This window comes from Geotrypetes seraphini, chromosome 11 (genome assembly GCF_902459505.1).
Source record: "Geotrypetes seraphini chromosome 11, aGeoSer1.1, whole genome shotgun sequence".
In the NCBI taxonomy this organism is placed as follows: Eukaryota; Metazoa; Chordata; class Amphibia; order Gymnophiona; family Dermophiidae; genus Geotrypetes; species Geotrypetes seraphini.
Genome location: NC_047094.1, coordinates 13,792,895 through 13,817,978, shown reverse-complemented (window position 1 = coordinate 13,817,978; position 25,084 = coordinate 13,792,895). Strand labels below are relative to the sequence as shown.

Here is a 25,084-nt window from a genome sequence, read left to right as displayed (position 1 = left end):
GCAAGGAATGTTACAGCACTCTCTGGCAGGCATGGTAATTAGCTGAAGCTAAGACCGGGAGGCCAGGGGAGAAGCTGGAGGATGCTGCAAAGAAAGGGGGAACATGCAGGCCTTTGGGGGGGGGGAGATTTATAAACTATAAAGAGTTTTACCTCATGCAAAATTGTCATTTATGTTTTCTGAGGCCCTCCAAGTACCTACAAATCCAAAATGTGGCCCTGCAAAGGGTTTGAGTTGGAGACCACTGGCCTATAGGAAGAGGAGATGCAAATGTTAAGAGCCTTAGCCAATAGGGAGAGGAGGAGATAGTGGATGCTGTGGATTGGTCATTTGGCCTTTATCTGCCATCATGTTAGTATGTTTCCATAACCATAAAGTTCTATGACATCACAATGCAGGTGTAAAGAGCCTTAGCCTATAGGAAGAGGAGATGCAAATGTAAAGAGCCTTAGCCAATAGGGAGAGAAGGAGATAGTGGATGCTGTGGATTGGTCATTTGGCCTTTATCTGCCATCATGTTAGTATGTTTCCATAACCATAAAGTTCTATGACATCACAATGCAGGTGTAAAGAGCCTTAGCCTATAGCAGTGGTCTCAAACTCGCAACCCGCCAGGTACTAATTTGAGGCCCTCAGTATGTTTATCATAATCACAAAAATAAAATAAAACCGTTTCTTGATCATATATCTCTTTAGCTATAAATGACAATATTATTATTAAGATTTAGCCAAAAGGAAAGATTTATAAACTATAAAGAGTTTTACCTCATGCAAAATTGTCATTATTTTTTTCTGAAGCCCTCCAAGAACCTACAAATCCAAAATGTGGCCCTGCAAAGGGTTTGAGTTGGAGACCACTGCTCCAGAGGAATTAAATCGGCCGGGAAACTCAGGGCTCCTTTTACTACGCTGCGGTAGCGTTTTTAGCGCACGCTGCAGATCAACGCATGCTAACCCCCGCGCTACACAGAAAAACTAACGCCAGCCCAATGGAGGCGTTACCGTTTAGCGCACACAGCATTGTAGCACGCGCTAAATACGCATTAAAACCGCTAACGCAGCATAGTAAAAGGAGCCCTCAGTCAATCTTCCGCGTGCAAACTGGTAGAAATGCGGAATGGGCTTCCTGACTCTGTCAGTTACAACAATTTCGTAGAAGTTTGCACCATCCTCGAACAGTCGATCGAAAGATTCGACGAAAAGATTGCTCTCTAACACTTCTTTTCTCTTATGCTGGTCTTTAATTACTTGTAAACCGGGTCGAGCTCCGCTGGGAGATGACCCGGTATATAAATCGAAGATTACATTAGATTATCTGTTTTGAGATGTGACTGCCAGAATTGTGGGGTCTCGCCATGAAGTGATAGAGAGGCAAAATGATGCTCTTTGTTGGATTCTGTAACCCATTCCTACCATTCTATTTGCTTTCTTGGCCACCGTTGGACACTGAGCATTTCAATGTGTCATCGATAACGAGAGAACCGTGTCCTGGGTACTGATGCCTAAAGTGGAACCTTGCCTCATCTAGCTACATAGTAACATAGTAAATGACGGCAGATAAAGACCTGAACGGTCCACCCAGTCGGCCCATTAGTTATTCTCGTTAAAAAGACATGATTAAATTAACTGGTCTCTTCTTTGATATTTCTGGGCCATAGACTAAAGTCCACCTGTTATTGTCTTAGGTTCCAAATGCTGAAGTTGCCATTGTGACATCACTGCTGAGGTTGGCTCTTGGGCATTGGTGGAATGAGGCATTATGACATCACAATCTCAGCTCTGGAATGTTGCTACTCTTTGGGTTTCTGCCAGGTAACATAGTAAATGACGGCAGATAAAAACCTGAACGGTCCACCCAGTTGGCCCATTAGATATTCTCATTAAAAATACATGATTAGATTAACTTGTTTCTTCTTTGATATTTCTAGGTCATAGAGCTTAACATGCTCAGGCATCCTGCGGTAAATTCCAAAGCAGCATGTGATAGCTATGCACTCAAAATTTTTATGCTGCTTATCATAAGAATATAAGAATAGCCTTACTGGGTCAGACCAGTGGTCCACCTAGCCTAGTATACCATCTTCACAGAGGCCAATCCTAGTCACAAGTACCTGGCAAAATCCCAAATAGTAGCAGCATTTCCCGCCACTGATTCAGGGCAAACAGTGGCTTCTCCCATGTCTGTCTCAACAGCAGTTTATGGACTTTTCCTCCAGGAACTTGTCCAAACCCTTTTTTTTTTTTTAAAACCAGCTACATTAACCGCTTTTACTACGTCCTCTGGCAACGCATTCCAGAGCTTAACTATTCTCTGAGTGAAAAACATATCCTCCTATTGGTTTTAAAACTATTTTCCTGTAACTTCATCAAGTGTCCCCTAGTCTTTATAATTTTTGACGGAGTGAAAAATCAATCCACTTGTACCCATTCTACTCCACTCAGGATTTTGTAGACTTCAATCATATCTCCCCTCAGCCGTCTCTTTTCCAAGCTGAAGAGCCCTAACCGTTTTAGTCTTCACCTCGTACGAGAGGAGTTCCATCCCCTTTATCATCTCGGTTGCTCTTTGAGCCTTTTCTAGTGCCGCTATATCTTTCTTGAGATAAGGAAACCAGAACTGAACGTCAAAGCGGTTTATATTGTATTGAAAACATTCATTAAGAAAAGAAGTACAATGGTACAGGAAAAGGAGAGACGAGAACCACTACAATTTATTTAAAAAATGTATATTCCACATGTTCAGCGATTATGTGCGGATTACAAAATAATATTCATAATAAAATCACACAAAAAACCCATAAAGACAATAATCACATTAACACAACAACAGATCACACATTTCAATACCAAAAAAGCATAGAAAATAAATTTTTTTAAAAAAGGCTAAGAAACCAACACTGCCAAGGAAAGGGACCTGAACTCACCCAGCAGCCTCTGGTCCAGTGTGCTTCTTTCTTCCCCATCTTCGTTTTTATACATAGTATACTGAATGCAGTCTGCAAAAGTGGATCCTACAGACATGACCACCCTGTGAATGGAGATAATGCAGCTGCAGTGTTAGTCTGTTTAAATGCACAGAATTTAAGACGAAATTCCTAAAATATGGATTCATATAAATGTGAGTGGAAGATCTATCTATGGAAGTATTCAGATAAGATCAAACGGAAGGGTGCATCCATGCAAACCATCTACGTGTTCCTGTGTACCTCGAGCTTTCTTTGTATTTCTCCTAGATATGGCATCTGGCCTTATGGCTTCTTTAAGAAGTTGGGGATTCCTGGGCCAAGGCCCCTTCCATTCATTGGAACATTTCTCCGATATAGAAAGGTGAGTGTTTTCAAACTGAATACAGGAGGGTATTTTCAGAGGTGGGTTAGGGCTATTATAGTTTCCTATAGAGGTGCCGAGTGTCTTTTTGCAGGGCTTTGTGTTATTTTTTTTAAAGTGTTTGACCTGTTTGAAAATTTAAAATGCCCAGGACAAGTGATATCTACATCCAGTAGAGTCACAACACACACAAAACCCACCCTGGTGGTTAAAGGAACATTTGCTGTTCCTGAGAAACCATCACAATCTGGATATTTTTTAGGGGGCGAGTTATAAGGGGGGAAGCTTCATTGTTGGGGGATTATGGCATCTGTAATATGAGGGGCCTTCGTAAAACTCTCAGCCCAACCAACAAAGTTGAGGCTGTCTCCGTCGAGGGCTATACACTTAGGTTAGCGGTTTAACACGCGTAAAAGCGCAATAGCGTAATAAACTGCTGGCTGCGCTAGACGCTAACCCAAGCATTGAGCTGGCGTTAGTTCTAGCCGCGTAGCGCGCACTAAAAAGCTGCATGCGCTAAAATTGCTAACGCGGCTCTGTAAAAGGAGCCCTTAGTCCAGCGATTTTTCCACTTTTTCCATTCCATATTTTTCCAATGGAACGAAAAAAGTGGAAAATCGTTGGACTAAGGTCTCCTTTTACAAAGGTGCGTTAGGGCCTTAACGTGCGGAATAGCGGGCGCTAAAATGCCGCATGCCCTAGCCGCTACTGCCTCCTCTTGAGCAGGCGGTAGTTTTTCGGCTAGCACGCTAATCCGGTGCGTGCGCTAAAAACGCTAGCGCACCTTTGTAAAAGGAGCCCTAAGTGTATAGCCCTCGACGGAGACGGCCTCAACTTTGTTGGTTGGGCTGAGAACTTTTTTAGCGGCCCCTCGTCCAGAACAGGAGCTTCCGGGTTTATATTGAGATTCTGACCAGTTCTGAAGAGAATTCAAACTCCTCGTTCACACAGAAGAATATGTTGAATGATGCTGTCAATTGCAATGGCGGTTTATGGGTAGTTGAAACCGGCATGGAGGGGGGAAGGTTTCTTTTATGCATAGAAGACTGTGGGGTGTTTATTGCTAAGTTCCAGGTACTGGTAAGTGTTTTTATATTGAGCAGAGGAAAGTAAATGCTGAATACAGGACGTTAAGTGCTTTTATACTGCATAGAAGAAGATGAGCGTTTTCATAGTAAATAAAGGAAGTTAAGTGCTTTTATACTGCGTAGAAGAAGATGAGCGTTTTCATAGTAAATAAAGGAAGTTAAGTGCTTTTATACTGCGTAGAAGAAGATGAGCGTTTTCATAGTAAATAAAGGAAGTTAAGTGCTTTTATACTGCGTAGAAGAAGATGAGCGTTTTCATAGTAAATAAAGGACGTTAAGTGCTTTTATACTGCGTAGAAGAAGATGAGCGTTTTCATAGTAAATAAAGGACGTTAAGTGCTTTTATATTGCGTAGAAGAAGATGAGCGTTTTCATAGTAAATAAAGGACGTTAAGTGCTTTTATACTGCGTAGAAGAAGATGAGCGTTTTCATAGTAAATAAAGGAAGTTAAGTGCTTTTATATTGCGTAGAAGAAGATGAGCGTTTTCATAGTAAATAAAGGAAGTTAAGTGCTTTTATATTGCGTAGAAGATGAGCGTTTTCATAGTAAATAAAGGACGTTAAGTGCTTTTATACTGCGTAGAAGAAGATGAGCGTTTTCATAGTAAATAAAGGACGTTAAGTGCTTTTATACTGCGTAGAAGAAGATGAGCGTTTTCATAGTAAATAAAGGACGTTAAGTGCTTTTATATTGCGTAGAAGATAAGCAATTTCATAGTAAATAAAGGACGTTAAGTGCTTTTATATTGCGTAGAAGATAAGCAATTTCATAGTAAATAAAGGACGTTAAGTGCTTTTATATTGGGTAGAAGATAAGCAATTTCATAGTAAATAAAGGAAGTTAAGTGCTTTTATATTGCGTAGAAGAAGATGAGCGTTTTCATAGTAAATAAAGGAAGTTAAGTGCTTTTATATTGCGTAGAAGAAGATGAGCGTTTTCATAGTAAATAAAGGAAGTTAAGTGCTTTTATATTGCGTAGAAGATAAGCAATTTCATAGTAAATAAAGGACGTTAAGTGCTTTTATATTGCGTAGAAGATAAGCAATTTCATAGTAAATAAAGGACGTTAAGTGCTTTTATATTGGGTAGAAAATAAGCAATTTCATATTAAATAAAGGAAGTTAAGTGCTTTTATATTGCGTAGAAGAAGATGAGCGTTTTCATAGTAAATAAAGGAAGTTAAGTGCTTTTATATTGCGTAGAAGAAGATGAGCGTTTTCATAGTAAATAAAGGAAGTTAAGTGCTTTTATATTGCGTAGAAGAAGATGAGCGTTTTCATAGTAAATATATTGCGTAGAAGAAGATGAGCGTTTTCATAGTAAATAAAGGAAGTTAAGTGCTTTTATACTGCGTAGAAGAAGATGAGCGTTTTCATAGTAAATAAAGGAAGTTAAGTGCTTTTATACTGCGTAGAAGAAGATGAGCGTTTTCATAGTAAATAAAGGAAGTTAAGTGCTTTTATATTGCATAGAAGAAGATGAGCGTTTTCATAGTAAATAAAGGAAGTTAAGTGCTTTTATATTGCGTAGAAGAAGATGAGCGTTTTCATAGTAAATAAAGGAAGTTAAGTGCTTTTATATTGCGTAGAAGAAGATGAGCGTTTTCATAGTAAATAAAGGAAGTTAAGTGCTTTTATACTGCGTAGAAGAAGATGAGCGTTTTCATAGTAAATAAAGGAAGTTAAGTGCTTTTATACTGCGTAGAAGAAGATGAGCGTTTTCATAGTAAATAAAGGAAGTTAAGTGCTTTTATATTGCGTAGAAGAAGATGAGCGTTTTCATAGTAAATAAAGGAAGTTAAGTGCTTTTATATTGCGTAGAAGAAGATGAGCGTTTTCATAGTAAATAAAGGAAGTTAAGTGCTTTTATATTGCGTAGAAGAAGATGAGCGTTTTCATAGTAAATAAAGGAAGTTAAGTGCTTTTATACTGCGTAGAAGAAGATGAGCGTTTTCATAGTAAATAAAGGAAGTTAAGTGCTTTTATACTGCGTAGAAGAAGATGAGCGTTTTCATAGTAAATAAAGGACGTTAAGTGCTTTTATACTGCGTAGAAGAAGATGAGCGTTTTCATAGTAAATAAAGGACGTTAAGTGCTTTTATACTGCGTAGAAGAAGATGAGCGTTTTCATAGTAAATAAAGGACGTTAAGTGCTTTTATATTGCGTAGAAGAAGATGAGCGTTTTCATAGTAAATAAAGGACGTTAAGTGCTTTTATATTGCGTAGAAGAAGATGAGCGTTTTCATAGTAAATAAAGGACGTTAAGTGCTTTTATATTGCGTAGAAGAAGATGAGCGTTTTCATAGTAAATAAAGGAAGTTAAGTGCTTTTATATTGCGTAGAAGAAGATGAGCGTTTTCAGCAGACCAGACCTTTTTCCAGCAAACCAGACCTTTTCCCAGCCGCAGCACAGTGAAGGTGAAGGGAGATCGAGTCGTCCCCCTTCATTATATCGGAGGACACCACGCGGTCGGCGGTTAGCCCTGCCCCCATCAGCCGGTTCTTCAGGCCCATCACCTCCTATACCAACAACCCACCAAGGACTGACACCAAGCTCAGTGTCTCTAATTCGTTAGGGCCACGCACCATATTCCTTGTTTCTCACTTGTGGCCAACCTGATCAGAGCACTATCTTTTAAAGTTCATAGATTTATACTTGTTAACTGCCCATGTCTCTTATCTCATACCTATTCATAGCCTGTTCTTAGCCTTTTATACCACCTCTGCTTTAGATTCATATTGCACACCTGCTCATGACTTACACTTTGTATTGCCTAGACCTATATTCGGTCTTATAGATCTTTTCATAGTCTTTTATAACATACCTGCTCATAGTCTTAATTTGAACATCTGTTCATAGACCTATATTCAGTACCAGCTCACAAGCCCTCTGATCCTTTCCTCTTATCTGCCCATGAGTATTTCGTATTTGCCCACCTTCCCTTAAGCGTCTGTCTCCCCTCCTCCCCTGCTTCTCCAGTCTGCCCTCCCCCCCTCTCCCTGTCCAGCCTCCCTTCGCCACCCTACCTATTACCCCAACATGTCTGGCCCCACTTACAAGCTCATTGCCTTTCTCCTCCTCTACTTGCTTAGCACAAGAGACTGGATTACAAAAGCTTTAGCCTTCAAACCTATAGCAACCTACATCGCATGGACTAGAATCCCAGGACCTGACAAACTCCTCCGATCCCACCGGCTCGTTCATGATGTCACAGAAACAGGTCCTTTCCCCATCCCTGTGATCTACACTACCCGCCACCCACCCAAACCAACACACAATAGAAAACGATCCCTAAAAAATTTACAACGCACGGAACCTTCGCCCCTCTCAGAACAATCCATTCTTCCTGGCGCCTACCTGAACATTCGCTTGGTTAGAAACAAAGCCCAACTCTTCAAAGATTGGCTGGAAGAAACCCATCTAGACATTGTACTTCTAACCGAAACATGGCTCATTTCCGACCAGGATGCCATCATAGCGGATATTCTCCCACCACATTACAAAATCATCCCCCTCTCAAGAAACTCTAAAAGGGGAGGTGGCCCGGCCATCATTCTCCGCGACCACTTTCACTTCCAAATCCTAGATTCCAAATTAACCAACGACCTGGAAATCCTCACCTGCAAAATCTCCAAAACTGACTACATTGATAACCTTATCATCACGCTATTCTACATTCTCCCTAATAAATGGAATCTAGCAAAAGAAGACTACTACGAATTCCATCTCACGAACTCGGCAGCCGGCACCCACAACCTCTTAGCAGGAGACATCAATCTTCACCTTGAGCAAGAAGAAAACCCCAATGTTGCTGACCTATTCTCCTTCCTCACATCTCTAGGCTTCACCAAGCCCCCCCTTACCACAACACACAATAAAGGTCACCAGCTTGACTTGATCACCTTCCTTTCCAACACCCCCACTACTCCCAACATAAGTCTCACAGAACAAAATTGGTCTAACACCCCTTGGTCCGACCACCTCCTATGTCATTTTGAACTCTCCTGGCTCAAAAAACAACCAGACAGGAAGCCCACACCTAACCATACAAAGATGATGACCTGGACAAGAGAAAAAATCAATCCAGCAGATTTCTGGTCACATTACACCCTCATTTCTAACTCTGACCCCAACCCCAACTTCCACCTAGACTGGAAAAACTTCAGCGACCAAGTCCTAAACACCATCGCCCCCCCTAAGACTTCGCAAGAAAACCCCTCGGCCCTCAAACAATTGGTTTGATGCGGATCTCTTAGCCATAAAACGTGAAGTAAGGAAACTAGAAAGAACATGGCGTAAATCAGGGACTGACAACGATAGACTTGACTGGCGACTGAAAGTTAACGAATTCAAAAAATTGATCAACGAAAAACGCAGTAAATATTACTCCCAACTAATCAACACCCCTTCGCTAAACAGTAAAGCACTTTTTAGAATAGTCAACTCCCTTTTAGACACAGATTCACACAAACGCTCCAGCTCAGAGCTCCCGCCCCCCCCTACAATCCTAGCAGACCATTTTGCCAACAAAATTCAAACCTTAAAATCGTCTCTTATAGCTCCCAGCACTGAGCCAATATTCAACCTTCCAGCAGTAGACACAATAGGTTCAATTGCTGACATGACCTGGAGCTCCTTCGAAAGCCCAGACTGGAACCTTTTTCTCAAACTCTACTCAAAATACGCTAACTCCAACTGCCTATTAGACAGTTGCCCACCCACCATCATGAAATCCGCCCCCCCTCATTCAAAGCCGAACTCTTCAATTGGGTCTCACTATGCCTGTCCACTGGTCACTTCCCGACTGAACTTGGCCACATTCTCGTATCCCTCCGCCTTAAAAACAACAAGGAACCCATCTCCTCCGCCGCCAACTATAGACCCAAGTGCTTTTATATTGCGTAGAGGAAGATGAGCGCTTTCATAGTAAACGCAGGCAGCTGAGTGCATTCATTTTGAACACAGGAAGGTGAGAGCTTTCATATTGAACCTAGGAACTTGGGGTGATGAATCTACCCTAATTGGGGCAGTTAATACAATGGCTATGCCTAGGAGATGGCATGCTCCCAATAACGGCCCTGGAGGTTCAGATAAGCATCTGAACTGAAGAAAGAAAGCACCCAAGTGGAAAATAAATTGGCACTTTCAGCAAGCAAGTATCCAAGATAATACTCTTTTCAGTAGCAGCTGAATACAAAATATACAGTCCAAGTAATTTCTGTTACAACAAAACCACAATAAATGCCGAGTTACTTCTTACGCAATAAACCAGTTATGTGAAAGTTTGCCAGACTTCGCACCCAGTTAGCCTAATGTGTACTTTTGCAAAACAAAGAAACTGGTATCTTTCTCTCCCGACACCATAGGTATGATCCCGCCTCACCTCCATGTGCAAGCTGAGCCTTCTGGGACTGCTCTGCCACACTGGGTTTGGTTGGGATCTTCCTCTTTGGCTCCAGCTGACTTGGCAACAAAAAGATGCATCTGCAGCTGCTAGATCAGGGGTGGGCAACTCCGGTCCTTGAGGGCCAGAATCCAGTCGGGTTTTCAGGATTTCCTCAATGAATATGCATAAGATCTATGTGCATGCACTGCTTTCAATGCATATTCATTGGGGAAATCCTGAAAACCCGATTGGATTCCAGCCCTCAAGGACCGGAGTTGCCCCTGCCTGGTCTAGAATGACACCCAATACTCTAGAACAGGGGTCTCAAAAGTCCCTCCTTGAGTCGGGTTTTCAGGATTTCCCCAATGAATATGCATTGAAAGCAGTGCATGAAAATAGATCTTATGCATATTCATTGAGGAAATCCTGAAAACCTGACTGGATTCCGGCCCTCGAGGACCGGAGTTGCCCACCCCCGTGCTAAATGTTTGCTGGGTGAACTGATATTTTCTCCGCTTGGCTACGAATGTCGATCTTTCTCAGAGTCTGGTGGAAGACGGCCAGGCTTATGCCCTCAGCCCCTCTGGGAATCGCTTTCGTAGGGTCATCTCTGTGATGCTACAAGCAGCTACTACAGAGCGATTAGGAACTGAGGGATCGATATGCAGCTGGCAGTGATCAGCATTTTACTGACACCCACAGGTACTAAACCAGGAAAGTCAGTGCCTGGCAACATCCAATCACCAGCATTGAATTTCCAGGTTTGTGGAGCTGGCTAACATATTGCCAGTTAAGTGCAATATTCAGGAGATGCTCCTGTCCGGTTAAACCCAGGGATCTCAAAGTCCTTCCTTGAGGGCCGCAATCCAGTTGGGTTTTCAGGATTTCCCCAATGAATATGCATGAGATCTATGTGCATGCACTGCTTCCAATGCATATTCATTGGGAAAACCCTGAAAACCCGACTGGATTGCGGCCCTCATGGAGGGACTTTGAGACCCCTGTTCTAGAGTATTGGGTGTCGTTCTAGACCAGGCAGGGGCAACTCCGGTCCTTGAGGGCTGGAATCCAATCGGGTTTTCAGGATTTCCCCAATGAATATGCATGAGATCTATGTGCATGCACTGCTTCCAATGCATATTCATTGGGAAAACCCTGAAAACCCGACTGGATTGCGGCCCTCATGGAGGGACTTTGAGACCCCTGTTCTAGAGTATTGGGTGTCGTTCTAGACCAGGCAGGGGCAACTCCGGTCCTTGAGGGCTGGAATCCAATCGGGTTTTCAGGATTTCCCCAATGAATATGCATTGGAAGCAGTGCATGCACATAGATCTCATGCATATTCATTGGGGAAATCCTGAAAACCTGACTGGATTCGGCCCTCAAGGAGGAACTTTGAGATCCCTGGGTTAAACCCCACTGAGCTGGCCAGCCACCCATATTCAGTGGCGTAGGTGAGAGGTGCCCGGGGGCGGTGACACCCCTTCCCTGTCCACCCCCCCCCCTCCACGCACACCCCTTCCCTACCCCGTATCTCTTTTAACTTCCCCGGCACGAGCAGCATTGCCAACTCGCTACCCGCGTCGGCTTCGGCTCTCCCTCTGATGTCACTTCTTAAGTGCGGGACCCGGAAGTGACGTCAGAGGGAGAGCTTCACCAACGGAAGGGAAGGGACGTGCACGCCTGGCGGGAGGAGGAGTGTGAAGAAGCAGGGGGTGAAACGGAGGAAGGGTGCTGACGACCTCACCAAGACAGTGCCCAGGGTGGACTGCCCCCCTCCTGTCCACCCCCTTACTACACTTGGGTGGCTATGTCGCCAACAGTGGCCCATCTGTGTCTCCTGTAAGTACCCAGAAGAAAGAGCTCGTGATGCCCTGATTCACCTATCAATTGTTATCCAAATATTTCTTAAACCCAACTACACAATTAAACATGACTGCATCCTCTGTTAACAAAATCCACAGCTTAATGAGTATTGACTGAAAATATATTGTTTTAAACCGTTCAAACTAGTTTGTCATTTGACTGTTTACAAAATGGCTGTCTCCACGTTCTTTTTCAGGGCATATTGCAATTTGACGTGGAGTGTTACAAGCAATATGGAAAATTTTGGGGGTGAGTTCCATCCGTTGACCTACCAGCTGCAAAGCAACCGTGCAGCTTGGCGTGGGATCGCTGAGGATGTTCTGCATCCACCTCTGTTTCAGTTCTCTCTTTCCACCATCCTTACTTAGTCAAGTTAGGAAATGCCTTGAAAAAAAAATTCAATTCAGTTTAGATATGAAATAGCAAAATACGGGGCTAGATTCAAAACGGGGCTCAAAAACCGGTGCTGATCCCGTCTGCTGCACGCATCCCCCCCTTCCCTCTTGTTGAAGTTGTTGCTTGCAGCGGTCAACCAAGTGCCCCTCGCGATCCCTTCGGCTCTCCCTCTTGACGTCACGTCTTATGCGCGGCGCCATGGAAGTGATGTCAGCGGGGTCGCAAAGAGCACGTGGTTGGCTGCCGTGAACGACAATTTCAACTCGAAGTATGGGGGAAGGGAAGGGGGAGGCACGTGCGTGGAGGAATAGGAAGAAGTGGGGCAGAGAGGAGGAGGGATGCCGGGGCCCCCCCCCAACATGGTTGCTGGGGCAGACCGTCCCCCCCCCCTCACCCTCCCCTTTACTACACCACTGCTCGGATCTGTCCTGTGGCACAGGCAATCCTCTAGTTGGACTATTTGGCAGACTCAAAAAAAAGCAGCCTCTTTGGGGTCGATATTCAACGCGATTTAACCAGCCAGAAACGGTTCCTGGCCGGTTCGATTGCTTGAGTGGCACTATCCGCCGATATTCAGCAGCCCTTAACTTGTTATTGCCACTTGCCCCCTCTTTTACTAAGGTGCACTATGCTTTTTACCGTGCGCTAAATATTAGCACGCGCTAAACGCTAATGCGTGCATGTTATCCTATGGCCGCCTTAGCGTTCAGCGTGCATGTTGATTTAGCTTGTGATAAAACGCGCGCTAAAACGCTTAGCGCACCTTAATGAAAGAGGGCCTTAGACTCGAGGCCATGATTAAACTCAAAGCCGACTATTTTGTGGGTGGTCCAAGGGGAGGAGTCAAAACGTAGGTGGCTAAGTGCCGGTACGCAATAGGAAGCCGCCTACGTTGAGCAGTTAAATTGGACCGCATAAAAGTCGGCCCTGTCTTTAGTCAGGGTGCGTAGGTGGTGAATATCGCACTTAATCACAATGAGATAGCTGGCCGCCTAAACCTGGATATTCAATGCCGGTGCCGGTGGCGTGCGGTCAGGGCCTTCGGGGGGATTCACCCCACCCCCTAAAGGCCCCGAGGGCACTGCTCTGAATGTGATTGGTCGAGCAGGTGGCAGGCAGAGGCTGCTCAGCCAATCAAATTCCGATCAGTACAGTCAGGGCCTTCAAGGGGGTTCAGAGAATCCCCAGTCCAAGAGCGCTGCTTTTTTGGGGGTGGGGTTAGGGGGTTACTTTTTGTTTGATGCAGTTTGACTGGTTGAGCAGACTGTCTACTCAACAAATCAAACTGCATTAAGCAAAAATTAAAATAGACAAAAGCAGGGCTGTAGAGCTGGGGATTCACTAAATCCCCTGAAAGCCCTCATCGCACGCCACTGGACGGTGCCCAGACATGTGGTGTTTAAAAAACAAACAAACCCCAAAACGCTCGCCGTCAATGTCAACCCCTTGTGCTTCATTTCAGAAACAGACCCTACGCTGCAACTCAGACTATCTCTGTGCCGCAGGCGAGGGATCCTTCTGTTTTGAACTGTGAGCACTGCCGATGTGTTTTGCAGTTCCACAATGCAATTAAGCTCTGGGTAAATCTCTTCATAAAGGCGGATAATACATCTCGATAAGTAAATGTGTTGACGAAGCGTCGTCGGCATCTCCCTCGCGAGCAGCATCATTCTTGTGCCATATCAATAAGGCATTCGTTTTGTGTCCTTGCAGGTTTTTCGACGGCAGATACCCCATTCTCGCAGTCGCAGACCCTGCCATCATTAAAACCATCCTGGTGAAAGAGTGCTACACCCTCTTCACCAACCGGCGGGTATGTGTCTACTCTGATGCCGCACTTTGCCAAATGCTGCTGGCCAGGGTTTGCAACTAGTTAACGCTTCTATAGTGCTATACATTTTGACATTTTATTTATTTATTTAAAATTCAGAGTAGTTTATATGAGCCTCTGTAATGGTGTTACAATACATGAGCCTCTGTAAAGGTGTTACAATACATGAGCCTCTGTAATGGTGTTACAATACATGAGCCTCTGTAAAGGTGTTACAATACATGAGCCTCTGTAATGGTGTTACAATACATGAGCCTCTGTAAAGGTGTTATAATACATGAGCCTCTGTAAAGGTGTTATAATACATGAGCCTCTGTAATGGTGTTACAATACATGAGCCTCTGTAAAGGTGTTATAATACATGAGCCTCTGTAATGGTGTTACAATACATGAGCCTCTGTAATGGTGTTACAATACAGACTTAAGAGTTTTCTGAGCTGGTTCTCAATGCAGTCCTCTTATCAATCCTCAATTAATCTTATATCCTAAATGGTTTTACATTGAGGTACTTTATCATATTTCCCTATCTGTCCCAGCGGGCTCAAACTGCCTAGTGTACCTGGTGTAATGTGGGGGATTAAGTGACTTGCCCACGGTCACAAGGGAGCAGCAAGAGATTTAAACCCACAACCTCGGGGTGCTGAGGATGTAGCTCAACCACTGCACCACATAGACCCCCCGCTCAGAAGAGCTTACAATCTTAACTTGGACAGACAAACGTGGGGGTTGGGGATACAGAGGTCCCCTATCTGTGAAAATGTACTTTGACCTTTGAAATTAACCACCTGTGGCAGATGAAACCTCTTTCACACATCAGTGGTTTGAATCGGGACCAGTCGCTTTGCTGCAGTGTTCTTGGGACTGGTTTAAAATTTGTTATTGTCCCTCACACAGCGTTTCCCCTGGGATACTGTGGCATTAATGGTACAGTCGATAATGTTAATGAAGACCCAGGACTGGGAAGAGACACGCTGGAACGTTTAACTGAATTATTCAGAAACCTTCAGAGACAAGGGCATTATTTTTAAGTGGAAATTTTTACTTGTGGCCTGGAGCCTGAGAAACTGAGCATGGGAGGGGAAAGGTTTTCAGCAGATAAACATGTCCTCACCTGGATAAACCCATTTTAGTTTCATGTTGTCCTCTTTAGGATCTTCAGAGTCAAGGGCAGTAATCTTTCATTATTTCTTAAAGATACTGCTCAAATCGTCATTGATCCATCCTTTCTTCAACTTTCTTTATAATTATTATATATAAATATTGGTTTTATCGCTAATAATAAAACCCTAAGCGCTCATGCGCACTCCTACCTGTGTGATCCCTGCCTCCGTGATCTGTAACTCCGTGGCCAGCAGAGAACTGTTAAAGCGTGCGGCGCCTGTGCACATTCGTAGGGTTTGCGCATGACGGTTTGCTACGAGTGGTGGCGGTTTACTATATCCATCAGGGGTTACTGTGGGCCAGTTGCCTTTTCTACTGTATACAACAAGTGATTTAAAAAAAAAAAAAAAGGTAGGTGGGAGAAGGGACATGATTGACAGGCAGTGGGCAGGGACATTGACAGACAGACAGAAATAGAGACACACACACTGAAAGACAGGTAGCTGGGAGTGAAAGACATACGCAGAAGGACAGGGGGCCAGGGAGAGAGATAGAAAGAAAAAAAAAAAACCAGACAGTAGACAAGGAGAGACACACAGAAAAAAAGACATACATACATACAATTACAGCGGCCAAGGAGAAAGACTGAAATAAAGAAAGACAGTGGCCAAGGAGAGAGAGAAACAGAAATAAAGAAAGACAGACAGACAGCAGCCAATGAGAGAGACAGAAAGACAGACACATCTATTCTAGCACCCGTTAATGTAAAGGGCTTAAATACTAATACTTTTATAATACTTCAAAATCGCCTATAAATCAGGCACTTATCTTTTTTAATAAGGTTCTGTCGGTTCGGGATCTGCCGACATGTTTTGCCTTTCCGACTGTATCAAGGCTGTCCCCTTGCGGTATTATGCTCCACCATCAAGCCCGCTGTTTGCTCTGGACAAGATGGCTGATGGTGATGGGCTTGATGGTGGAGCATAATACCGCAAGGGGACAGCCTTGATACAGTCGGAAAGGCAAAACATGTCGGCAGATCCCGAACCGACAGAACCTCATTAAAAAAGATAAGTGCCTGATTTATAGGCGATTTTGAAGTATTATAAAAGTGTAAAACCAATATTTATATATAATAATTATGAAGAAAGTTGAAGAAAGGATGGATCAATGACGATTTGAGCAGTATCTTTAAGAAATAATGAGAGATTACTGCGCTCGACTCTGAAGATCCTATAGAGGACAAAATGAGAATAAAATGGGTTTGAATTGAGTAAGATTGCAATAATTGTATGGCACCTAGATTGGTTATATATTGCAATCAGAAATTATTCTGCCGAAGTTTAAAATCTCACCTAGATAAAAACACAGTATGAAAATCCCCCTTTAGCAATGCTGAATACAGGAGGCATTGAGCGGGTATTACATGAGGGGAGTTTTCCAGTACCTTCTTGAGAGGAGTCGGCTTCACTACCAACAAATTGTAAGAAGCATGGAGACAGCAGAAGATGGCTTTTTTTCCCCTGAAGTAGCCCTTGTCGGGCGAAACAGAAAGTCTTTTCTGTCGGGAGTATGAGTTGGAAGCCTTTGGTGAAAAGCCTTTTTCAGATGAGTGTATTTTTTCCGTATTGTTTTTGACTGTGTGCTCCATACCTTTAAGAACTCTTACACTAATGTAATTAAGCTGTAGCCCTTGCTAATTAATTCAGTTAAGTTTGGGATTCTGGCCTGTATTACTACACACTGACGTTTATACACAAAAAGACTTGGAAGAAAAAAGAAGAAAAAAAGTGACCAAAATAAGATTTTGTATGAATGGAAACGAGTGAAGCAACTTCTTATATATATGTTTACGGAGTTTTTTTATAAACCCGTGATGATGTGTGGATGGTTGGGCACTTGTGTAGTCCCAACCTCCCTCAATTGAGGTTTATTTTTTCTCCGTTTCTATTTTTGGTTTATGTGTTGTCAGCTTTGGTTTTGGTATACATGACCTGGATGTTTCCCTACTAATAACTAGATTTTACAAAACGTATTTTTCATATATTTATTAATCATTTTGTTTTGACCTTAATAAATCGGGAGTTTTATTTTGAAATCTCTACAGATACTTCAGCCCTCCTGTTTTCCACCAGCAAAGCACACCAGTGCCTGTCCTCCCATGTGTTCAGAGCGGGAGTTTCCCTCTGAAAATGTAACTGCAGGTCTGCAGATTCTTGTGGGACGTTTGAAAATTGCCTCTAAATATGTGAAAATGCCTGACTCGCATCAGTATGTGAGCTTTTGAATAGAATTTTTTTTTTTTAACAAATGTATTAAATTTTTCATTCTCTTTTTTTTAATATATATATTTATTTATTTATTTATAGATTTCAACATAAAATCAAGCATTAAACTTGTACAGAAAAGAAATCAAGCCTGATACATTCTACAACAATTCAAAAAAGAAATAGATTGTTGTACAAGTAAATTCATAATAGAACATAAAAATTACAATGGCTTAACTTTACTCAAGTCCTCAAATTGGATCCAAGACTTCCACAATTAGCGAGAAAATAAAAAGTAAATATAAACTTAAGGAATCACTGCTATAAGCTGAAAGCAAAATTCATAACTTCTAATGAGCTTACGATTTTCCTTTATCCAACCGGGATACAGACAGGAAAGTAGTTAATTGAAAAGGTTCAAAGAAAACATACTTATTCATTTGGTGATGAACAATACACTTGCAAGGATGTCGCAAGTAAAAGGTAGCGCCTAAAGCTAATTCATTCTCTTTTTTAATTTCGTCTCTGTCAGTCTCTTGTCTCTAGGGATCGTACGAGTGAGAGCAATGTCCTGTCCATTGCAGGTTCAGCCTCAAAATGGCCACCAAAATGCTCCCCTGTTACCATCCACTTTTAATGCTCCTAAATTTCAGAGTTTAGTTAAATCTGGGTATAAATTTAGCCCTCGTGAATTTTCAAAAAGGTCCATTTAGGAGTATAGCTGTCCAAGTTAAGAATATAAATCCTTTGATTATCAGGCCCTAATAATTTTAGCATGAACAACGAATTTCTGCTTGGAGATTTCTGTCTGTGAAACACGGAAAGATAAAGTCCTTTGTGTAACATAGTAGATGACAGCAGATAAAGACCCGAATGGTTCATCCAGTCTGCCCAACTTGATTCAATTTAAATTTTTTACATTTTCTCTTCTTAGCTATTTTTGGGCAAGAAACCAAAGCTCTACCCGGTACCGTGCTTGGGTTCCAAAATCTCCATCAAAACCTACTCCAGCCCATCTAAACCCTCCCAGCCATTGAAGCCTCTGTGTCCCTCTGCATTTCACTCTTGAAATTCACAAACAAACTCACTGGTAACCTATGCCATAATCTGTCACAGTCACTTTGTCAAGGGCCTCTGGGGGGGGAGGGGAGGGAGGGGGGCCTAAAAGCAGAACCACTGAAAACCTGTTTTGCCCTTTCCCTTCCCTCTCTTCGCTGTTTCCTAGAATTTTGGCCTAAATGGCCCCCTGGAATCTGCTATCACGATTGCCAAGGACGACCAGTGGAAGAGGATCCGTACGGTGCTTTCACCAACGTTCACTAGTGGGCGACTCAAAGAGGTACAAAAAAAAGAAGCTTATTTCTTTTAATGGCCACATTCAAGGGAAAATTGGCCATTTTATTGTTGTGATAAAAATGGCCTTAGTGTGCAGGAAAACCCCATGTAAAGGTGAGTTAATGCCACTTTCCACCAAAGTTTAGTAAATGGAACCCTTAGTCACTTCCTACTAGTGCACATTGCCTGATAAATAGGGTTACCAGACATCCGGATTTGCCCGGACATGTCTTCCTTTTGCGGACATGTCCGGTAGTCCGGACGGCTTTTCAAAACCCGGCATTTTGTCCGGGTTTTGAAAAGCCACCTCAAATTGCGTCGGGCAGGGAGGAAGTCCGCGCATGCGCGGACACCACTCGATGACTTCATGTGCGCGTGCGTGTGACATCATCGCATGGCATCCGCACAGGCACAGACTTCCTGCCCGCCCGACAAGAGCAGGCAGTGGGGGGGGCAGGGCTAGGGCGGGACTGGGGGCGGCATTAGGGTGTTACAGGGCAGGGGATGGGCGGACCTGGGGGTGGGTTTAGGGGTCCGGATTTTCCAATTGGAAAATCTAGCAACCCTACTGACAAACACTCTGGGAACTGCGTCTCTCCAGCGCCTCTAAAATAAACTAAACCTTAGGTTTGTATACCGCAGCATCTCTATATTCGCAACGCTTGATACGGTTAACAGGAGTTAGGGTAGAAAGGAACTCCAGAGGAGGGAAAGGATGAAGAGGAAATTTAGAGGACTAGAATAATCAGAGAGGGAGGAAGAATAACCAGGTTTTCAGATGTTTACGGAAGAGTTGGAGGGAGCTCAGATTCCTAAGAGGGGAGGTAAGATTGTTCCAGAGCTCAGTGATTCTAAAAGGGAGGGAGGAACCTAGTTTTCCTACAAGGGATACGCTTTTTAGAGAGGGAAAGGAGAGTTTCAGTTTTTGGGTGGATCTGGTGGAATTGGGGTTAGAGGAGTTCCAAGAAAGAGGAATAAAGGGGGGAGGATGCCGTGTAGGATCTTGAAAGTAAGGCAGGCACATTTGAAATGGACTCTGGAGATTATCGGAAGCCAGTGGAGCTTGGACAAAAGCGGTGAGACGTGGTCGAATTTGCTTTTTGCGAAGATAAGCTTGGCAGCGGCATTCTGAATCTGCTGGAGTCTTTGAAGGATTTTCTTTGTTAGGCTTAGATAGATAAGTTGCAATAGTCCAGTCTGGAAAGGATGGTGGATTGGACAAGGATGGCAAAGTGTTTTTGATGGAAACAGGTTCTCACTTTCCTCAGCATGTGAAGGCTGAAGAAACATTTTTTTTATTAGGGAGTTGAGGTGATCACAGTGCCTCTAATACTGTGTACTAGCTGTTACCTTTTCAATCCCTTTTTTAAAATAAAAGATTAATTTTATAGCTTTCTCTTTTCTATGTGCTAGGTTCATCCTCATATACGTCTAAAAACAGTGCTTGGAAATGAAAAAAATCAGCTCTAAGCACTATTTATAAAGGGTGTACATCCTATATAGAAAGCGCTTAGTGCTGATTCCCGTGCCAGATTTATGCCTGCTGAAACGTGGTGTAAATGCTGGTGCCCAAGTGAGGCACACTTCTCCAGCATTCTATAACTACACACGAAACGTTTTGGAACGCCCCTGACATGCCTGTGCCCCTGGAGAGAGAGCCCAAGAGGCCTCTACGACGAAAACTACATGCCAAATCAAGGAGTCGTGAGGAAAAGATGTCGGTCGCTCGGCCGTGGACTGTTCAGGATGCACCTTATTGATAGTAGCACTGTGTAGACATACGGATTTCCCCAGAAATGTTGGGGGTCCGGACAACTTTTCAAAACCCGGCACTTTGTTTGGGTTTTGAAAAGCTTGGAACAAATCACTGTCGGGCAGAGACGCATCCACGCATGCTCAGAAGCCACATGATGATGTCGTGCACATACGCTTGTGTGTGTGGCGTCATTGCATTGCATCCGCTCGTGTGTGGATGCGCTCCTGCCCGACCAGATCAGGCAGCAGGGGCGGGACTGGGGCATAACAGTGCGGGGTTGAGTGGAGCTGGGCGGATCTAGGGGGGGTCCAGATTTTCCAAACGGAAAATCAGATAACCCTAGCACTGTGTAGACTTGACACTGACAGGGTTTCAGCAATAATGCCTTTATCAAGAGTCTCTGATTAAAAACTACCTCATGAAATGCCGAGACACTGACTGTAATAGATGTGATGAAGATATAAATATAGCTTACTGGAAATGCACTAATGACTCTCTGCCATGCCAAGTCCTCGCTGATGTCACTTCCTGTTTTCTTTCTGGCTGATGTCACTTCCTGTTTTCTTTCTGCCATAGAGGGAAGCCTGCGGGGCTGGCGCAAGTAGCAGATAAGCGTCACTTCTAACGCCCTGGAGCTGAGATACACTGGGTGGGGCAGTTGCTGGGTCCTGAGTAGGAGGGTGTGGCACCAAATGCCAGATCCAAGGGCAGAAGGAGAGGAGGCAAGATGCAGGATCAAGGGTGTGGCTGCAGTGGTAGCTTAGAAAGGCTCACTAAACATAACTAGGGTTACTAGATTTTCCTTTGGGAAAATCCGGAGCCATAGCCCTGCCCCCAGGACCGCCCAGTTCCGCCTTTGTCATGCCCTGTTCCCCCCCGGCCAAGCTCCCAGACAGCATCCAAACATGCACGGATGCAATGCAATGATGTCACCGCGTTGCATCTGCACATGCGCGGCTGCCCCTTCCTGACGCGATTTTGTCGGGAAGCTTTTCAAAACCCGTAAAAAGTGCCGGGTTTTGAAAAGCCGTCTTCGCTCCCGGACATGTCCTCAAAAGGGGAAATCCGGACGTCTGATAATCCTAGACATTAAAGGTCTGGCCACGCTACTATCCCAGATTTTGGACTTCCCTTTGAACTGCAATGTACAGAGAGATCAATAAATGACTGTTGTACTGAACCCATTATCCCTTCTTTTCACCTCAGATGTTTCCCATTATAAAGCATTATGGAGAAATCCTGGTGAAAAATGTCCAGAAGAAAATGGAACACGATGAACCTTTGCTCATGAAAGAGTCAGTATTTTTTATTTATTTATTTATTCAATTTTCTATCCCGTTCTCCTAGGAACAGTTTACATGAATTTATTCAGCCACTCAGTCATTTTCCCCTGTCTGTCCTGGTTTGCTCACAATCTGTCTGATGTACCTGGGGCAGTGGGGGGATTAAGTGACTTGCCCAGGGTCACAAGGAGTAATGTGGATTTGAACCCACAACCTCAGGGTGCTGAGGCTGTAGCTTTAACCACTGCACCACACTCTCCCCTTTGTAAGTCTCTGAATGTGAAGAGAGGGAGCCCAGAGCAGATGAAGAGGAGGGTAGTAGAAATTTGCACACTTCTCTTCCTCTTAAACATGAACAAGGACATCTGGTTACCTAGTGGCACATTTAAAAGACATAGGAGAAAATATACTTTCACTCAGCGCAGAGCTGAGCTTTGGAGCTCTCTGGTGAAAGCAGTTAATGCAGCTGGCTTTAAAGAAAAGGTTTGGACAAATCCCAACTGGTATTAAGGTGGATCTGGGAAAAGCCACTGCTTATCCTTGAGGTCAGTAGCATGGAATGTGCCAGGTACTTGTGGCCTGGACTGGCCACTAGATGGACCCTTGGTCTGACCCGGCACGGCAAATCTTATGTCCTTATGACTGCAGTACAGTTTTGCTCAGTTTTGTTTTTTCACTGCGTTGCGATGGTTCCACCTGGGACCTCAAGCCCTGAGACTTGAAGAAGTGACAATCCTGAAAACAGGATGCCAGACCAGCTGGTTTTAAGAAAGGTTTGGCAATTTCCTGGAAGAAAAGTCCATAGTCTGCTATTGAGATAGACATGGCAGAAGCCACTGCTTGCCCTGGTAGCATGGAATGTTGCTACTCTCTGGGATTCTAGAATCTTGCTACTCTTTGGGGATTCTGTATGGAATGTTGCTACTATTTGGGGTTCCGGAATCTTGCTTACTCTGAGATAATGGAATGTTGCTACTCTCTGGGATTCTAGAATCTTGCTACTCTTGGGGGATTCTGTATGGAATGTTGCTACTGTTGGGGGTTCCGGAATCGTGCTTACTCTAAGATAATGGAATGTTGCTACTTTCTGGGATTCTAGAATCTTGCTACTCTTGGGGGATTCTGTATGGCATGTTGCTACTGTTGGGGGTTCCGGAATCTTGCTTACTCTCTGGGATTCTAGAATCTTGCTACTCTTTGGGGATTCTGTATGGAATGTTGCTACTATTGGGGGGTTCCGGAATCTTGCTTACTCTGAGATAATGGAATGTTGCTACTCTCTGGGATTCTAGAATCTTGCTACTCTTTGGGGATTCTGTATGGAATGTTGCTACTATTGGGGGGGTTCTGGAATCTTGCTTACTCTGAGATAATGGAATGTTGCTACTCTCTGGGATTCTAGAATCTTGCTACTTTTGGGGGATTCTGTATGGGATGTTGCTACTGTTGGGGGTTCCGGAATCGTGCTTACTCTAAGATAATGGAATGTTGCTACTTTCTGGGATTCTAGAATCTTGCTACTCTTGGGGGATTCTGTATGGAATGTTGCTACTATTGGGGGGTTCTGGAATCTTGCTTGCTCTGAGATAATGGAATGTTGCTATTCTCTGGGATTCTAGAATCTTGCTACTCTTTGGGGATTCTGTATGGGATTTTGCTACTGTTGGGGGTTCCGGAATCTGGCTTACTCTGAGATAATGGAATGTTTCTACTCTCTGGGATTCTGGAATCTTGCTACTTTTTATGGGGATTCTGTATGGAATGTTGCTACTGTTGGGGGTTCCGGAATCTTGCTTACTCTGAGATAATGGAATGTTGCTACTCTCTGGGATTCAAGAATCTTGCTACTCTTTGGGGATTCTGTATGGAATGTTGCTACTTTTGGAGTTCCGGAATCTTGCTTACTCTGAGATAATGGAATGTTGCTACTCTTTGGGATTCTAGAATTTTGCTACTCTTTGAGGATTCTGTATGGAATGTTGCTACTTTTGGAGTTTCGGAATCTTGCTTACTCTGAGATAATGGAATGTTGCTACTCTTTGGGATTCTAGAATTTTGCTACTCTTTGGGGATTCTGTATGGAATGTTGCTACTTTTGGAGTTCCGGAATCTTGCTTACTCTGAGATAATGGAATGTTGCTACTCTCTGGGATTCTAGAATCTTGCTACTCTTTGGGGATTCTGTATGGAATGTTGCTACTGTTGGGGGTTCCGGAATCTTGCTTACTCTGAGATAATGGAATGTTGCTACTCTCTGGGATTCAAGAATCTTGCTACTCTTTGGGGATTCTGTATGGAATGTTGCTACTTTTGGAGTTCCGGAATCTTGCTTACTCTGAGATAATGGAATGTTGCTACTCTCTGGGATTCAAGAATCTTGCTACTCTTTGGGGATTCTGTATGGAATGTTGCTACTTTTGGAGTTCCGGAATCTTGCTTACTCTGAGATAATGGAATGTTGCTACTCTTTGGGATTCTAGAATTTTGCTACTCTTTGGGGATTCTGTATGGAATGTTGCTACTTTTGGAGTTCCGGAATCTTGCTTACTCTGAGATAATGGAATGTTGCTACTCTCTGGGATTGTAGAATCTTGCTACTCTTTGGGGATTCTGTATGGAATGTTGCTATTATTGGAGGTTCCGGAACATTGCTTCTCTTAGGATTTTTCCACATACTAGTGACCTGGATTGGCCTCCGTGAGGACAGGCTACTGGACTTGGTGGACCATTGGTCTGACCCAGTGAGGCTATTCTTATGTTCTGCTATCTAATAGTAAAAAGTGTCCCTCAAAATGTGAGAGTCCACTGTTGTGTACAGGATAAATGAATGATGATAGATAGATACTTATCCCCTTGATATTCAAAACTATTTAACCAGCCAGAAAGGGCCACAGACTGGTTACATAGCAGTTAATCAGCTAACTGAAAATATTCTGCATGAGTTAACCAGTTATATCACACAATAAGCTGGAATATTCAATGCTGGCCGGTTAAGTTTAGTGGTCAGATCAGGCTGTGTAAACAGAAGGACCAGCTTTGGCCACTATTAACTTAACCAGCCAGCACTGAATATTGACTTAGCCAGTTAACCCCCTCCACCCTTATTACAAAACCGTAGTGCAGTTATTAGTGCCAGCTCTGATGCTCATAGAATTCCTATGAGTGTCGGAGATGCTACGGGTTTGTAAAAGGGAGAGTAGGCCAAAAAAATGACTGGAAACGGCCTGCCATTGACTGGGCTCAGTGCTGACCACGAGACTTAGCCGAATATCTGGGTTAGGGTTGCCTGAATTTACATTTGTAAAATCCGGACCTCCTAGGCCCGCCCCAGGCCCGCCCATCCCCGCCCCAGTCCTGCCCCTAATCATGCCCTAGCTCTGCCCCCGCTGCGTGCTCTGGTCGGACAGGAGGACATCCGCGTGTGCGCAGATGCACTCTTGCCCAA

At 43.7% G+C, this 25,084-nt stretch overlaps 1 protein-coding gene across 2 annotated transcripts in view; it reads left to right on the top strand.

Moving 5' to 3' along the window:
- The window catches only part of LOC117369093 (cytochrome P450 3A29-like), a 61,617-nt gene that overhangs the window by 2,248 nt on the left and 34,285 nt on the right, over positions 1–25,084 (top strand). Inside the window, exons 2-6 of one of the 2 annotated variants that reach the window (XM_033963081.1) lie at positions 3,234–3,327; positions 11,867–11,919; positions 13,780–13,879; positions 18,491–18,604; positions 21,563–21,651. In XM_033963081.1, coding sequence (XP_033818972.1) covers positions 3,234–3,327; positions 11,867–11,919; positions 13,780–13,879; positions 18,491–18,604; positions 21,563–21,651 — 450 coding nt within the window. The remainder of the gene's footprint in view (positions 1–3,233; positions 3,328–11,866; positions 11,920–13,779; positions 13,880–18,490; positions 18,605–21,562; positions 21,652–25,084) is intronic. The other variant, XM_033963082.1, reaches the window with a different exon arrangement.